This window comes from Mirounga leonina, unplaced genomic scaffold, assembly GCF_011800145.1.
Source record: "Mirounga leonina isolate KUSES-001 unplaced genomic scaffold, KU_Mleo_1.0 Mir_173, whole genome shotgun sequence".
In the NCBI taxonomy this organism is placed as follows: Eukaryota; Metazoa; Chordata; class Mammalia; order Carnivora; family Phocidae; genus Mirounga; species Mirounga leonina.
In genome coordinates, this window is record NW_023270447.1 from 51,994,935 (window position 1) to 52,011,884 (window position 16,950).

At 51.1% G+C, this 16,950-nt stretch overlaps 1 protein-coding gene across 3 annotated transcripts in view; it reads left to right on the forward strand.

Moving 5' to 3' along the window:
- The window catches only part of LRP8 (LDL receptor related protein 8), a 75,930-nt gene that overhangs the window by 53,998 nt on the left and 4,982 nt on the right, over nt 1-16,950 (forward strand). For all 3 annotated transcript variants that reach the window (XM_035018517.1, XM_035018518.1, XM_035018516.1), the window contains 9 exons: nt 927-1,101; nt 3,138-3,365; nt 6,088-6,206; nt 6,459-6,598; nt 8,038-8,179; nt 9,375-9,527; nt 10,392-10,616; nt 12,683-12,751; nt 16,695-16,867. In XM_035018517.1, coding sequence (XP_034874408.1) covers nt 927-1,101; nt 3,138-3,365; nt 6,088-6,206; nt 6,459-6,598; nt 8,038-8,179; nt 9,375-9,527; nt 10,392-10,616; nt 12,683-12,751; nt 16,695-16,867 — 1,424 coding nt within the window. The remainder of the gene's footprint in view (nt 1-926; nt 1,102-3,137; nt 3,366-6,087; nt 6,207-6,458; nt 6,599-8,037; nt 8,180-9,374; nt 9,528-10,391; nt 10,617-12,682; nt 12,752-16,694; nt 16,868-16,950) is intronic.

Consider the following 16,950-nt stretch of genomic DNA (forward strand, 5'->3'; position numbering starts at 1 on the left):
GCACAGTGACAGGGACCAGGTGGCCTGCTGAAGTGTCAACTGGAAAACGGGGAAAAGGCCCATGCGGCTCCAGGTACAGGTATTGGTACCTGAGAGTAGCCCCATACATCTAACACCAGGCTGGAGGAGTGAAACCGGAGTTAAGTGCTGGTCCCTCACAGGCCTCTGGGGTAGTGACCCTCATACTGAGTAGCCAGGAATGTCTCGGTCACTAGTGATCTCCTAAAATATCCTCCTAAGTCTAAAAACGACTTGTGTGTGCATGGGTAGTCGTGTGTTGTCTCCATTGCACGTATATAATCTGTGCTGTATATCGCACATATCCCATCCCTGCCACTGTTTCAGAGTCAAGGGCAAACTCTGCACCCAGCTCCCAGGACCCTTCCTGATCCCTGCCAGTCTCTGAAGCTTCATCTGTTGTCATGTCCCCAAACACATTCCGCATAAACTAAAGCCTCAGTCTTCAGGGAGAGGAGTCTGAGCCTGCGTCTTCTCTTTTAAACCTCACCCTAGTTCTGATGTTCATCCTCGCACTCCAGCCTCAGTCCCCTTTCTAAAACACTTAATGCTCACATGGCCCCTTCGTGAACTATTGCAGTGGGGCCCTAAGCAGGGGAGTTGGGGAGCAGTGCATTCTAGGTAGAGGGGACCACTTGAGTAAAGGCCCGAGGCAGCCAGGCCCCACCGTGGCTAGGTCATAATAGGTGGTCTGGTGGCTGGAGTCAAGGTGTGTTAGGGGTGAGTGGTGAGGCTAGGCAGGGAGCTTGGGGTCACACCACAGAAGGCCTTCAGTGTAAGCCTTGGAGGAAATAGGGGGAGTGTGTGTCTAGTAAAAAGAATACAGATCCTTCTGTTATGTATGGTACTTTGCATCCTAAGCCCCGCCTTTTGCACTGACCCGTCTTCTCAACCTTCCCGCGTGCTAGCTGGCAGAAGCCCGTCGCTGATCTTCACCAACCGGCATGAAGTGCGGAGGATAGACCTGGTGAAGCGGGACTACTCGCGCCTCATCCCCATGCTCAAGAACGTCGTGGCACTGGATGTCGAAGTTGCCACCAATCGCATCTACTGGTGTGACCTCTCCTACCGCAAGATCTACAGGTGAGCAGTGGCAGGTGTCCCGCAGCCAGGCCTGGGCGGGGGCGGGGGCCTGACAGGAGGGGGGGGCCTCTGGGCCCCCTCCACCTCCAGGATCCCCAGGGGACAGATGGGGACTTGCGAAAGGACGCAGGATCACGGGATATGGAAGTGCCAGGTCTTCTCCAACCCCGGGGCTGGCCGAGGCCCAGAGCTCTGTGGGGAGAGCAGCTTTGAGCCCACACCCCTGGGCTCTGACTGACCCCTGGCGGCCCGGCGGGGCAGTGCAAGACACAGGAACCGTTCCCCCAGGCCAGGAAGGAAGAAGCTCTGGCTTCAGTGAGGACATTTGAAGCGGGCCATGTATCTGTGTGTTGGATCCTGGGGATGACTCAGTCAAAGATGACTCAGACCTGTCACTCATGACATAGTGACATCTATTATGCTGATCCTGAGAGAAAAGTACAGAGGGGGCCTCCTACCCAATCTGGGGTGTCAGGGAGCTCTTCCTGGATGGCACTGTCCCCGGTCCAGCCCTTTACTTTGTCTGACACCAGAGGCAGTGGACTTCGGCTCTCCAGAAGGCCCCTCACACACACAAGGAGGTCCTCCCATAGGTCTTTCTCAAATCCCACAAGCCTGCCTCCCTATCCGGGCCCCTTTTTGGACGTCATGTCCTTTCTTTGTCCTGAGATCCATGTGGCAGGACTGCCAATGACCAGGCATGGGGTAGACTGTTAAAAGAATGATGGGATGGTTGAATGGATGGATGGATGGATGGATGGATGGATGGATGGATGGAGGCAGATATACCAAGTGCTACTCACTGACAGCTAGAAGCCTACCACACCCCCAACACACAGACACGTACTCAGTTTGCACTCACACACAGAAGCCGCTAGAGCCATATCTGCCCCACTGTTATGCCTGGAAGAGGCAGGATTTGATGACAGACTGGGTATGGGGCCGAAGGAGGTGCATTCTGGGAGTTTCAGATTTCCGGCTTGGGAGATTGTGTGGCTGGTGCTGCCATTCTGTGAGTTGGGAGCAGTGGATCGGGTGGGGTGTGGGCCATTCGGGCTGGCTGAGGGGAGGGGAATGGGGGTGGGCAGTTTGGGACACGTTGAGTTCAAGGTGTCTGTGGGACATCCAAGGGTGCCGGTTGGCTTTACAGTCTGGAGCTTAAGAGAGTGGTCAGGATGGGAGAGTCAGAGTTATGGGTGGCAGTGGGCGCTGTGGATCTAATCAACCAGAGGGAGGACGTGGGGGAGGAGAGAGCCTTGGGAAAAACAGCATTTGGGAGACAGAAAGTCCTGGTAGTATTACCTCCTGAGTGTCCGCTGTGTTCTCAGCCCCTTCTCTCCGTTCTCACTGACACAGCCTTTCTGCAGACACTCTTCATCCCTCACCCAGCTGCTGTAATGATCCCCGAGCCAGCCTCCCTGCCTCCATTCCTCCCCTTCCAGTGCATCAGTGCCACAGTGATCCAACATGCCTTTCTGACCATGACCTGTCACCTGCTCAGTCACTCCCTCCAGAATAAAATCCTGACTGCCTAGCATGGCCTGCAGCCCCTGCCTACACTTACTTCCAGTCTGTATCCCACATACTCAGCTCTGCCCCCACCGAATGCCTCACTGTTCCAGAACACACACCTCTGGACACTCGCACATGCCATTCCTTCCGCTTTCTGTTCCTTGTGCTCCTGGTGAGCTAGTCTTTTCCGGACTCAACTACAGAGCCTCCTCCAGCCCTCCAGGATAATGGAGTCTCCGTTTCTTGGCTGCTAGAGTCTCTGATGCTTTCCGTAATCACGTTGTACTGTGATTCCCTGGCTATAAATCCCTGTCCCCCACTAAACTGAGCTCCTCCAGTCCAGGGGCTGTGGCAGATTCAAGCCTGTATGCTTGCCCCTGGTGGCCCAGGAACTAGCCAAGTTCCTCTAAAATCCACTGCCATGGCCTAGAGGGGAGGGGGCTCTGGGGAAAGGGTGCCCAGGCAGGTCCAGATGGACCCATGGGTAGAACACCTGCCCCATGGCCAGCTCTGGTTGCTCCTAGCGCCTACATGGACAAGGCCAGCGACCCGGCAGAGCAGGAGGTCCTCATGGATGAGCAGCTGCACTCTCCAGAGGGCCTGGCGGTGGACTGGGTCCACAAGCACATCTACTGGACTGACTCAGGCAACAAGACCATCTCTGTGGCCACAATTGATGGCGGCCGCCGCTGCACTCTCTTCAGCCGTGACCTCAGTGAACCCCGGGCCATCGCAGTCGACCCCCTGAGAGGGTGAGTGTCCCCACCCAAACTTCCCATTCTCCCTGAGTAGGCACTCAGTCCTCCTGTGTCTGTCATAAGAGCTATCTTGAGGACTTTGGAAGGCCCTGGGCCACTCAGACGGCCCAAGGGAAGAAAGTCTGTGTGGACCCCTCAGACTATTAACCCCTGACCAAGGGCTCTTTGGGCACTGGTCACCAGGGTTCTCCTGGACTCTGCCACTCACTCATCATATCATAGAATCAGTGCATCGCAGAGCAGAGTAGGGCTCTAGAGATTGCCTAGTAAAAGCTCCTGGGGCTGGACAGGGAGCTCGTTATTTCCCACACAGGCCGTTTCCTTTCAAGGCAGCTCTGTCTATTAGAAAGTGTTCAGGATTTTTTTTTTTTCCTCAGATCCCCAAATCTGCCTAAATTTGACTTTCTCCATTGGCTTCTGGAGTTACATCAAACATGGTTACTCCCTGCCCCGCAGGACAGCCAGCAAGATAATGAGGACCAAAGGGACCGGGTCTGCTCTTCTCCAGGCTGCCCACCCCTGGGCCCTCAGTCTCTGGGCCCCTCACCACCCAGGCTGCCCGGCTCTGGCCACACCTCCATTTTGGGGGTAGTGATTTTGAACAGAGCAGGCCCCCTCCCTCCCTTCCTCAGGAGGGTTGTCCCAGGAAGGCATGGTTTTTCAGCAGCTGTAGTCATATTAAGTTTACCAGGATCACTAGCTTCTTCCTATTACTGTTTCTTTCATTGTAAACGGGGATAAGAAAACCTTCTTCTTCCAATGAGGGCGGCCGGGGGCCACGGTGGCACCTGACAGAACGCGTGAGGCCTTGGGCAGGGACTGACAGCTGCGCTTTAATGAGCCCACACAGGAGCGCCCAGCATGGGACCGGGCACCCTACTGATGCTGAGTCGTCTCACTTAACCCCCACTTCAGCCCTGCTCCCTGTGTGTCCCCCCACACGTGGTTTCACCCAGCCCATCTCCAGTCCAGTGGATCTGTCCGAGTCCCAGCAGGAAACCCACCGCACACCCTAATTCAGATCATTTGAGGAGGGCTCACAAGGGGACTGTTTACAGAGGAGTGGGTGAGGTCTGATGCACTGTCCCTACCAGTGAGCCCTTAGCAGCCCTAGGCCTGAGGGGTAGGAGAATGGCCTGCGGCCCCCTGCCTACCCCTGCGGCGAGGGGTACCCGGGTTGGGAAGGAAGGAGGAGCATCTTCAGAGCAGTAGCCAGCCGGAGGCAACTTTGTAGAGAGGAGTCTGGAACAACCCTGACCTCAGTCTCTCCTTCCTCCTGCTGAGACATTTTGCTGAATGCAACGGGAAGTCAGAAGGCTAGGAAGCCAAGCCCGTTGATGTGGTTCACACATGGGTCAGGTATTTGGTGTACAGAGCAGAATGGGGATGGGTGGAGAGCGACTCCACGGCTGCTAACAGAAGCACTCAGCCCCCCAGCCCCAGGTCAGCCTTGGCCTGACACCAGGTCTCAGCAGAGGCAGTTTTAGAGAGAATGAAGCCTCCAGGCTTTAGAGTTCAGCTTGCATTTGTATATAAATTTGAAGGTTGGCCCCACTACTTATTAACAGCGTGATCTGAGGGAAGTCAACCCCTCTGAGCCACAATTTACTCATCTATAAAATAGGACTAATTACACTCTCCAGGGGCTGTGGTAGGGCTAGAATGAAAACATAATTTTGTCCAACAAATACTAAATAAGAGCCTGTTCTGGGTCACACATGAGCTACCTGCCAGGTACACAATGAGGAAACAAGACAGACAGCCTGCCCTCAGTGGAGCTTACAGACTAGTGGGGACAATAGATAGTAAAATACACCACACCACCCAAATGCACACAGAAATAACTGATTGTATAAGTGGTAGGAAGGCAAGAATGGGTGCTTTCAGAGATGATAACAGGGCAAACCTACTAATAGAGAAAGATTCTGTACAGCAAGGACGTTCACACAGAAGGAGCCCGGGGATGGGTAGAGGCCTGAGGTTCTGTGAAGGCCTGTCCGATAAAGGCTTGGTGCCCTGGAGCCCCATGGGGCACGTTGGGGTTTGGAAGGGTAGGGTGGTGGTGGGAGAGACAACCAAAGAGGCAGGCAGAGCTCTGTCAGCTGTGAGAAGGAATTGGGATTTTGTTTTAAGGGCAACAGGAGAAACCACCATAAAGTTTAGAAACTAGAGAGTGACAACTGATTTCCATTTCTGAGAGGTCATTTGCCTGCCCTAGAGGGACGGGAGTAGAGGGGCAGTGACGGCTGCATTTGTAAGTACAGGAGGTAAAACCTCTCAGCTCATTGCATAGCACACAGTAGGTACTCAATAAATGTTCGAGAAAGAAGAGAGAGAAACCCTGGGCCGAGTTCCAGCTGTGAGACCCCCTGGTAAGCCGCCCACTTTCCCCTCTATGGACCAGGAAAGTAAGAGAGGGTTGATGAGGGCCTTTCCTGCTCTGGCCTCTAGGGCTCCAGTTAGAGCTGCCGGAGTGGGAGAAAGGGGCTCAGACGCTGTTCAGCTGAGGCTGGGTGGACTCTTGGGGCTCTCAGATGAGGGGAAGCTAACACAACTGCTAACTCTTAGATTCGATGGTTCCAATGAATTTCAGAGGCCTTCCCGGTCCCCACTGAGCATAATCTTCAACATTCAATGGGTCATTGAGCCCTGTGACCCAGCCCGCCCTAACCCCACCCCCTGACTAAAATTCCAATTGAGTTCTTCTCTCTTTTAGGTTCATGTATTGGTCTGACTGGGGGTACCAGGCCAAGATCGAGAAGTCTGGGCTCAATGGTGTGGACCGGCAAACACTGGTATCAGACAACATTGAATGGCCCAATGGAATCACCCTGGGTGAGCCCTGCCTCCCCCTGGATTGGGGGCCTATCCCACTACCTGGTGCTGACTACCATCTGGAGCTCCATGGGTCTTGTGTTTATATCCCCTTATAGTGCCCATGCTTGTATTTCTGGATGGTTGCCCCAGGCTGGCCTCCATGGGAGGCCTGGCCTGGAAATATGAGTAGGGAAGTGGGCACAGAGGAGCAGAGATCCTGGTTGGGATCCCAACTCAAGACCCGATCCCCTGTCCTTTTTCCTCCCCAAGATTTGCTGAACCAGCGCTTGTACTGGGTGGACTCCAAGCTTCACCAACTATCCAGCATTGACCTCAGTGGAGGCAACAGGAAGATGCTGATTTCCTCCCCTGACTTCCTGAGCCATCCTTTCGGGATAGCTGTGTTTGAGGTGAGCCCCGGGAGGGGAGACATGGCCCTATCAGGAAGCTGAAGCCTAGAAAAGGCTTTTCAAATAGGATGGCTCTCTGAGACTTGTCCAAATGGAAACAAAGGCACAGGGAATCCAGCTGACTTGTGTGTACACAGAGTGTGAGCTGCCTGCACACAGAGGCCTGGCAGCCTGTTGTCCTGTGCTTCCTTCCCAAGACCGCTTTCAGAGCGCTTGTCACAGGTACGTTGCTAGACCACGTGTGTTTCCTCTCTGTACCCTCAGCACCTGGCACTGTACCCCCATATACAGAAGATACCCAATAAAGGGAGGGAGGGAAGAAGGAATATACATTTCCTTAGAATCTACTGTTGGAAATAGCCTGAGAGAGGCTATTCAATTCAGCACCCTTCCACTGACCTTCGCTGGACTCTGGGGTCCTAGAAGTGAATCAGACATCGTCTCAGTCCTCACGAAGCTCCCCAGAGGGTGAAGCGTCCAACCCCTCCCGTGCCTGTGTTCTGACCCTAACAACCTTTCTCCTTGGGGAATGAGGAAGCCAGAACGAACCAAGGTCTCACCACATCGATCTCTTCCCCTACACTAACTCGGCCACCAAGGGGAGGGAAAGCAAGGGGACGGTGGTCTATGGTGGGCATTGGCCATATTTGCTTAGAGTGACATCACTCAGCACTGCTCTGAAATTGTGGGCAAAGCCCCGCCTCCAAGTCCAGCCCCTGCTTCGAAAGACAGGTGTGTTCAGACACACGTGTGTGTGCTCGTGCGTATGCGTGGCAGGTACGTGTAAAGTATATATGCATGTGTGTACATAAATGCATCCATTTACAAGCATGCATTTCTGTGTGTGCTGGTGCTTGTGAATATGTAAATACTTATAGCAAGACTTAGTTAAGTGTCTGTTTTGGTACAAGTGTGCTTTTGTGGGTACGTGTCCAGATCTGTGCATGAAACTGCATGGCTGTACCTGTAATTGTGGATTTGCCTGCAGATGCACCTGTAGGCTTATACGGACGAAGTGTTGATGCATATTTACACGTGTACCCGGAGGCTGTAGGAGGACCCATTAGGGAATAGTCCTCAGTAGCTCATACATCCCCTCCAATCTTAGTCCCAGGCCCCGGCAATGGTAACAGTCATCGAGACCCAACTTTGGGTTTCTCTTGGGCTCCAGGAAGCAGGCCTAGCTCAGCATTAATGAGCAGTCTTCAGGACAAAGTGCAGAACCAACAAATAACCCTCTGTGACAGAAAGAACCAGAGTATATGCCAGAGATTAGAAGCTGAGAGCCCACCCCTCCACCCCCCATGAATGTGTGGACAGGAGAGCTCAGGGGAGATGCAAGGGCAGTTCTTGTGACAATGGTTTGGGACCAAGCCCTCAGACTGAGGTCATGCCTTTAGGCTCTAGACCTCCCATCCTCTGCATCTGTACCCCCACAGGACAAGGTGTTCTGGACAGACCTGGAGAATGAGGCCATTTTCAGTGCAAATCGGCTCAATGGCCTGGAAATCTCCGTCCTTGCTGAGAACCTGAATAACCCACATGACATTGTCATCTTCCATGAGCTGAAGCAGCCAAGAGGTGAGCCTTGCCTGGCCCCGGGTCCCCTGCCCACGCCCTCTCCCTGCACTAGTCAGGCTGCATGCACATTCATGGAACGCAATGTCCCAGTGCCCCCAGGACACATGGCAGTAGCCCCTCTCGTTGGGACCGTGCTTTGCTGTCACACATTTTACCTCATTTCCTTCAGCTCTTGGTGAAATAAGGCTGGGTGTAAAAACCATGTAAAGTCCCATTTGTACCTACAAAGAGTGGGTATTACTTTTCTCATTTAGGAAGCTGGGGCTCAGAAAGGTAAAATGACAGAACTAAAACCCAAACTTAGGTCCGTCTGATTCCAAGAGCTCTTTCTGCCATGAGGGAGCATGTCGCCTCTCTTTTATGATGGGTACCCATTTTGCAGCTGTATAAGCTAATGTATCCTAGGGCCATGGAGCAATCTGGCTCGTCGGTTAGGACCAGAAGCTGGGAATCCTGCTCCTCGGGCGCCCCGGGCTCTATTGCTAGGATATATGCTCAGTCTACCTGTAACTCAGCTGTGGCCGCAGGGTGATGGTGGGAAGGCACAGGGGAGAGAGATGAACTTGGTGCCTGATTCTAGACCTGGAAGGTTAAATAAGAAGGAGACATGGCATGTGGCATAGTGGGGGAAACACAGACTTTGGAATCCAATAGACCTCGGTTTAAATTCCGGCTGTAAAATTGCTAGAGTTATAACTTGGACCAGTTTGTGCTCTTTGAGCCTAGGCATCTGGTATCTGTCATTCCGAGGCATGCACCCACCTCTCAGAGTTGTCATCAGGACTAAAGGAAAGTGGTGGGGGTGGGGCGGGGGGTGGGGAGGAACACCAGGTACAAGGCTGAGAGGTGCCCAATAAAAGTAGGCGAGAAGGGGGCACCTGGGTGGCCCAGTCGTTAAGCGTCTGCCTTCAGCTCGGGTCATGATCCCAGGGTCCTGGGATCGAGCCCCGCATCGGGCTCCCTGCTCGGTGGGAGGCCTGCTTCTCCCTCTCCCACTCCCCCTGCTTGTGTTCCCTCTCTCGCTGTGTCTCTGTCAAATAAATAAATAAAAAATCTTTAAAAAAAAAAAGTAGGCGAGAAGGCTTTTGGAGCAAGCCGAGTGGGAAGGACCTCATCCTCGGGAGAAGGGAGGACTTGGCATGTCTTGTCTTTGCTCCAATGCTCTCCCTCTCTCCCTCTCTCTCTGTGCCATTAGCTGCAGATGCCTGCGAGCTGAGTGCCCAGCCCAATGGCGGCTGTGAGTACCTGTGCCTTCCTGCTCCTCAGATCTCCAGCCCCTCTCCCAAGTACACGTGTGCCTGTCCTGACACCATGTGGCTGGGCCCAGACATGAAGAGGTGCTACCGAGGTAGGCAGACCTACCAGGACGCTGGCCCCTGGCAATGTGAGACCCCTCCTGCTAAACTCCTCCCTTGGCTTCTGGAACGCCATATGCTCCCAGTTTTTGTCTGTCTTTTCTGGCTGCTTGTTGCCTCCTTTACTTTCCTTGAATGCTGGTGTCTCCCAGGGTCCTTCCAAGGCTTTCTCTTCTCACTTCCAAGAAAAAAATGCACGTATACATACAACATTTTAAATTCAATTTCATGGGGTTTCTGGAGTCTCTTGAAGACCTGAAATTAAGAATCCTTATCCCTATGGCTTCGGTTACTATTTCTATGCAGGTGACTGTGAGCTTGCCTATTCCTCACCTAGAACTGAACACAAGACATAGAAGCCCTTTTGTGGTATGACTGGGACTAATAGTTAATACTTCAACCGTATAAGTTTATATTCAGTGTCCAGTCTTGATACAGGGCTAAGGCCTTTGGTTTGAGCACAAATTGCTATATAAGATTTACGTATTGTGATTTCCAGGTTCAGTTGTTTAAAGTGGACTGAGAATTTAAATCTAGCAGTGTAACAATATACATGTAAAAACCCTTTTAGACTTACATGATTTCCCCCTCTCCCAGTCTTTTAGGGTGGTCTTGCCCACGCCTAATTCTATAGCCTTGTTTTAATGACTTGTCTTAAATCAATGTGCGGTATGAACACAAAGTGCTTGGGATTCAACTAAAGAAAAGGTCAGAGCCCATTCAGGAGGTTTAGGGAAGGCTTGGCATTTGAGCTGAGCCTTGAGGATAACTTCGTGTATAATTCGTAGAGGCAATAAGTTAGGCATAAAGCAAGAGAATTCTCTGTCCGAGTGACCTCCATGGCATTTCCCCTCCAGCACCTCAATCTACCTCAACTACGACGTTAGCTCCGACCACAACGAGGACACTAGCCGACACCACGAGAAGCCCTGGGACCACTGTCCACAGCCTCACCTACCAGAACCACAGCACAGAGACACCAAGCCTGGCAGCTGTGGTCCCAAGCTCAGTTGGTGTCCCCAGGGCTCCCAGCATCAAGCCATCTACCCCAAGCCCTGCGACCAGCAACCACTCCCAGCACTGTAAGGAAATGAGTTCTGCGTTCTTTCCTGACATGAGAGGGGCCTTCGGGAAGCCAGGATTGGGGGCGGCGGGGGGGTGGGGCGGGATATGTGGAAGAAGAGATCATACCAGAGCAGAAACTTGGACCTCTCTGAGGAAGCAGGTAGAGGTGCCCACCTATGATTTAGGAGTCTCAGGTGCCCCTACCTTGTAGAGGGTCCTGTGGGAAGCCACCTCCCTATCTCCGAGCCTCAGTTTCTTCACCTACAAAGTGGGAATGATAATTACCCTTCCCCCTCCTGCTTCACCAGATTGCCTGGAGAGACAGAGGAGGTGGTGTAAACAGAAGGGCTCGCATGCAGAGCCTCTGCTGTCCCTGGGCGTGTGCCTGGCTTCACGTGGTACTGACCTGTGGATGTGGGGGTGTCCCTCTGGTCTGGAAACCTCAGAAGCTCTGGTCTCTCTTCTTAGCCCTCTCAGCCAGTTCCCCAGATAGTAATACCGTCACTATGGTCTGCTTGTGCCTCTTTCCAAACCCTGGCATGAAAATAATTACGTTCAGCACTTACGAAGTCATCGGGAGCAGTAACTGTCATGGCCAGAAATGTTCTGTCTCATTAGCCAGCAAATACCTTTTTAATTGAGTCACCTGCCAGGGCGAGTTCACTTAAGAAGATAAACCATCTTTAGGGGCACCTGGGTGGCTCAGTCGTTAAGCGTCTGCCTTCAGCTCAGGTCATGATCCCGGGGTCCTGGGATCGAGCCCCACGTCGGGCTCCCTGCTCCGCAGGAAGCCTGCTTCTCCCTCTCCCACTCCCCCTGCTTGTGTTCCCTCTCTCACTGTATCTCTCTGTCAAATAAATAAATAAAATCTTTAAAAAAAAAAAAAAGAAGAAGAAGATAAACCATCTTTAAAACTTCTTCCCACATGTGGCCCAGAAACCAAGCAGCTTGGTAGCACCTTTCTCATCGGGCCCATCCTGCTGGCAGATGCTGGCTTTGCAGAGTTGAGCGCTCACTCTGAAGTTCGGAGAGGCAGGTGGCGTGAGTTCCAGGCCCTCGCGGCTGGGGCAGAGCTTCGGGAGCTCAGGGTCTCCCCTCCGGCTTCCTGCCGCTCTGGGCCTGCCCCTCGCCGTCCGGGGCTTGCTCAGGCGCAGTGAGCGGGCGGCACTGTTGCCGCGGGCTTCCCAGGCAGGCCCCCCGCTTTGAAGCAGGCAGGGCTGTGCCAGGCACCGGGCGCAGGAAGCTCTCTATGTGAATTATCTCATTTGACCCTCACAGTGTCCCCAGGAGGTGGGTAACGTGCCCACACAAGCAGGAGCGCTGGGATTTGAACCCAGGATGTCTGACCCCAGGAGCCTGTGCTTTTGGTGTATCCCATTGAACTACTTATTGAAAATAAGCTGGTTGGGGCGCCTGGGTGGCTCAGTTGGTTAAGCGACTGCCTTGGGCTCAGGTCATGATCCTGGAGTCCCGGGATCGAGTCCCGCATCGGGCTCTCTGCTCGGCGGGGAGTCTGCTTCTCCCTCTGACCCTCCTCCCTCTCATGCTCTCTGTCTCTCATCCTCTGTCTCTCAAATAAATAAAAATAAATTTAAAAAATCTTTAAAAAAAAAAAAAAAGAAAGAAAATAAGCTGGTAATGCAGACGGACAGACAGACCGCCCAAGCAACAAGACAGAGCAATAGATATGGGCTGGAGAAGACCGTTGCCTCGGTCAGTCAGCAACATAGAGACCTAAGTGTTTAGTCCGCCAAGCACCACCCGCACACACAGCTTCCTGGCACGTGGTACTGTGGGAAGGGTAAGGGACTCGGGGCACACGTCCCGGGTTTGGGTCCCAGCTCTGCAGCTTCTCTGTGAGTCCCCAGAACCCCAGTAAGACTCTGTTTCCCCGTGTGTGAAATGAAGATAACCTCTGTCCGCGTTTCGATAGGATCTGGAAAGACTGAATTGTTAGGCCTTAGCCAGGATCCTCACCTTGGAATGAGGGCAAGAAGCAGTTGGGTAGTTCTTACAGCTTGAAGTCAGCAAGGACTTGGGCTCACGGTGATGGAGCGTCATTCTGCACGTTTGTGTTTTGCAGATGGGAATGAAGGCGGCAAGATGGGCTCAACAGTCACTGCTGCGGTCATTGGGATCCTCGTGCCCATGGGTGAGTGTGGCCCCAAGTCTCTAGGGAGACGAGAAAACCCGAGCTCGGGCTCTCGGGAAAAGCACTAGCACGAAACACTTAGCACATTACCTGTCCCATTGAGGAAACTGTGGCTCAGACTTTTTCTGCCCCGGCAGCCTTCTTGCCCACTTCCCAGTGCTGTCATTTGGTTTCTTAGCTTGGCACATAAGGCCCTTCTGGACCTGGCCCCAGGCAACCGTCCCAACGCCTCCCTATTCCCCAGCGTTCACACTCCGCATGCCGGCCATGTGAAGGTGAACTGCTGGCTCCGTGGGCACAAGGCTGGCGCCTCTCTTGCTCGCCCCTCCCCCCAGCTCCTAGCAGTGGCTGGCACATGGTAGGAAATAAAATATTTGTTGAATTAATGAGGAGCGCTGCTTGCCATTCCTTTAGTAAATTGTGCTGTCTTGCTTCCTTTCTGTTTGGTTTTCAACAAACATTTATCAAGCAGCTGCGATGTAGCAGACTGTGATAAGTGGAGAAAAGGTGGTTAAAAACGAATAAGGCACGGTTCCTGTCCTCCAGAACTTTAGTCTTGTTGGAGAGACACGCATAACAGATAATTAATTGGACGATGACATGGGAAGTCTAAAATTAAGCCACAGGCAGTCCAGTGGAAGCGCTGAGGAAGTACTTAACTTGGAATCAGAAGAGAAGGGAAGTGGGCAGGGAAGGTTTCCGAGTGGAAATGACGGGTAATGACTCACGCCGAGTCAGCCCAATGAAGAAGAACCCAGAGCAATCCAAGCAGTGAAAACAGCAGGAAGCAAAGCCAGGAAGGGGAAATAGCATGGGAGAGCGGGTGCGGGTGGGTTTGGAACTAGAAGTTTGATATGGCCAAAATACAACATTTGGTTAAAGCTCACAGAGAACCACAGAGGCTGATTTATTCTCTCCCACCCCGCTGTTCACATAGTGTCCTGAATATGCTGTCTCTTGGACCAGTCTCATCTCTTGGTGGGGTCTTCGAATTGCCACTGCCCATTCATAGGTTGATCTCCCTTGCTTGCCTACGGGCACCTCAGGGACGAGGACTTTGCCCATTTATCTTGGAAATCCCCAGTGTAGTGGTGAGCTAGTGAGTGGATGTTTTCAAAACTTCTGCACTGTGCAGGGGACTCTGCTGAGTGCCAAGGATCCAGGGAAGAAGAAGATAAAAGACTTTAAGAGCCTTCAGTCTTTAATCAGACTTGGTCCTCAAAAGTGATGCAGGAGGGCACCTGGGTGGCTCAGTTGGTTAGGCGACTGCCTTCGGCTCAGGTCATGATCCTGGAGTCCTGGGATCGAGTCCCACATCAGGCTCCCTGCTCAGCAGGGAGTCTGCTTCTCCCCATGACCCTCCCCACTCTCATGCTCTCTCTATCTCATTCTCTCTCTCAAATAAATAAATAAAATCTTTAAAAAAAAAAAAAGTGATGCAGGAGTGGTGTTAATGTGTATTACACCATGCTGTAAGAGCAGTGTGACGCCCTGCGGAGGAGAGGGAGTGGTACTTCCCGAGAAGATGCCGTTTGAATTGGCCTTGAAAGGCTTTAACAGGAAAGATGATGGGGAGACTGTGGCGGGCTGATTTTGAGTAGAGTAAGCGGAAAATACCCTGAACATTGTTTAATGAAAGAGAAGCCCTTTCCTGCGATCCTCTACTCGATAGAAGGGCTTGTGTACTCTGTTTCCCTGATAGAACCCCCTCCGATATAATTAATAGTTTTAATTTCTGCTCTTCTGAGGGGTGAAAGATGAGTATTCCTTCCCTGGCATTTCCCTATTAGGTAGAGTATCTTTTCATAAGCTTAATGGCCATTTACATTTCCTCCTTAATGCATTGCTTATTCCTAGTCTTGTCTGGTTTTTCTGTTGGTTCTGGATCTTATTCTTATTTGTAGAAATATTTATACATAATGAATATTAAACCTTTGTAATATAGGGGTGCCTGGGTGGCTCAGTTGTTAAGCGTCTACCTTCGGCTCAGGTCATGATCCCAGGGTCCTGGGTTCGAGCACATGGGGTTCCCTGCTCAGCAGGAGGCCTGCTTCTCCCTCTCCCACTCCCCCTGCTTGTGTTCCCTCTCTCGCTGTGTCTCTCTCTGTCAAATAAATAAATAAAATCTTCAAATAAATAAATAAATAAACCTTTGTAATATACGTTACAGATATTCTCTTCCACACTCCCACTTGATTTTTAAATATATTTGTGCTTCTTTTTGCCACACATAAATTTAAAAATTTTAAGTATCCGATCTGTTCATCTTTCATGTTACGATTTTTGGGTTTCGTGTTTTGCTTAGGAAGGTCTGCCTCACTGTAAATTATTAAAATATCTCCCCATATATTTTTCTACTAAATATTATTTTATATTTAGACAGCAACCCATTTGGAATTTATTTTAGAGTATGCTGTGACATAGAGATTTAACCATTTTTTTTCTACTGGCCTCTTTCATTTTCCCAAGACCATTATTGAATAATCCCTTCCTCTGATTTGAATTGTCATCTTTATTATAAACTACATGCCTATCCAGACTTTGATCTGCTTCTGGGCTGTTCATTGTCCTTCACCAATTATCTGTCTGTTCCTATATACTGCAAGAACAACTTCACGCTAGGTTTTAATACCTAATAGAGCATTATTGTTCTTGCAATATTTTCTTAGATTTTTTTTTTTCAACTTCTCTTCTAGATAAACTTTAGAATCATCTTAATGATGGAATCTTAGTCTTTGGATATATAAGTTGATGTGGGGAGAATTCACATTTTTACAATATCGAAGCTTCCCATCCAGGAACATGACACTTCTCCCAATTTACTTGAGCCTTCTTTTATATCCTTCTGTAAAATTGTATAGATCAAATAGGACTTGCACAATTCTTGTTAGGTTATTCCAGGTATTTTATAGTTTTTCGTTAAGCTACTGTGAATGTGTTCTTATCCCATTCCATTTTCTAATTGGTTATTGCTGATTAATAAGAAAGCTATTGCCTTTTTTGTTAATTCTTGATGAACTGAAGTTATTTCTAATAGTTTTTCATCTGCTTTTCCAAGATTTTCTGAACATATGGAACTGATAATACTAACACTTTGGTTTCTCCCTCTCCCCTGTGTGTCTTCTTCCATTCCTGATCTGGTCTCACGCCAGAGCTAGGTCTCTGGAACAATAAACAGTAGCGGTGGTGACAGGTGTCCTGGCCTTGTTCCTGTCTTTAATGAGTATCAATGATCACAGTCTTACCAAAGTAAAAAAGTCCCTCTCGAGCAGCCTGGATAGCTGTCATCAGCCTCCACTTGAAAGCTCACGGTGATCCCCTACTATCTTGTGAAGCTGCTTGCCCCATTTTTGCCCAGCTGTGTTAGAGAATGTCCTCCTATGCTCATTCATATGTTCATCAGTTGCACGTCAGAGCCGGTGTCTCCCTGCTGTGTCCCCTTCTAGAGATGCTCCTCTTCTTGCAGAGCCCCAGCCCACCATCCACCCTCCATCTGGGGAGAGAATGGTTTTCTCAGAGAATTCCAAGGAAGCTGCAGCGTTAGAACGAAGGTGTGGTGAAGAAATTCACTCATTCACTCAGTACACGTTACTGCGCGAGGCAGAGCGATGAAGACACAGTTCGTGCCCACAAAGAGCTCAGTCTGGTTGGGGGTACACACACATATAAAGTACAGTACCGTGGGCTGGGGGCACACAGGAGGGAGCAGCTGACTGTTCCTCTAGAAGCAGAGGAGACTTTGCGTTTGAGCTGGGTCTTGAAAGATGGGCAGTTAATAAAGGAAGATACAGGAGCAGGGCTTCCAAGCAGCAGAAAAAGGACATGCAGAACCACCTGAGGAACAAGGGGCAGGAAAGTTGGAGAGGGGGCGAGAAATGCCCTGACATCTGAGCGATGGCCTAGAGCCTACTGGAAGTTCAGTGTGCTGTGTCCCTTTCTCCAGCGGTAATAGCCATGCTGTGCATGAGTGGCTACCTGATCTGGAGAAACTGGAAGCGGAAGAACACCAAAAGCATGAATTTCGACAACCCGGTGTACAGGAAAACAACGGAAGAAGAGGACGAAGATGAGCTCCACATAGGGAGGACTGCTCAGATTGGCCATGTCTATCCTGCAGTAAGTATCCCTTGCTGGAAGAATTCCTTCCTTCCCCCTTCCTTCCTTCCTTCCTTCCTTCCTTCCTTCCTTCCTTCCTTCCT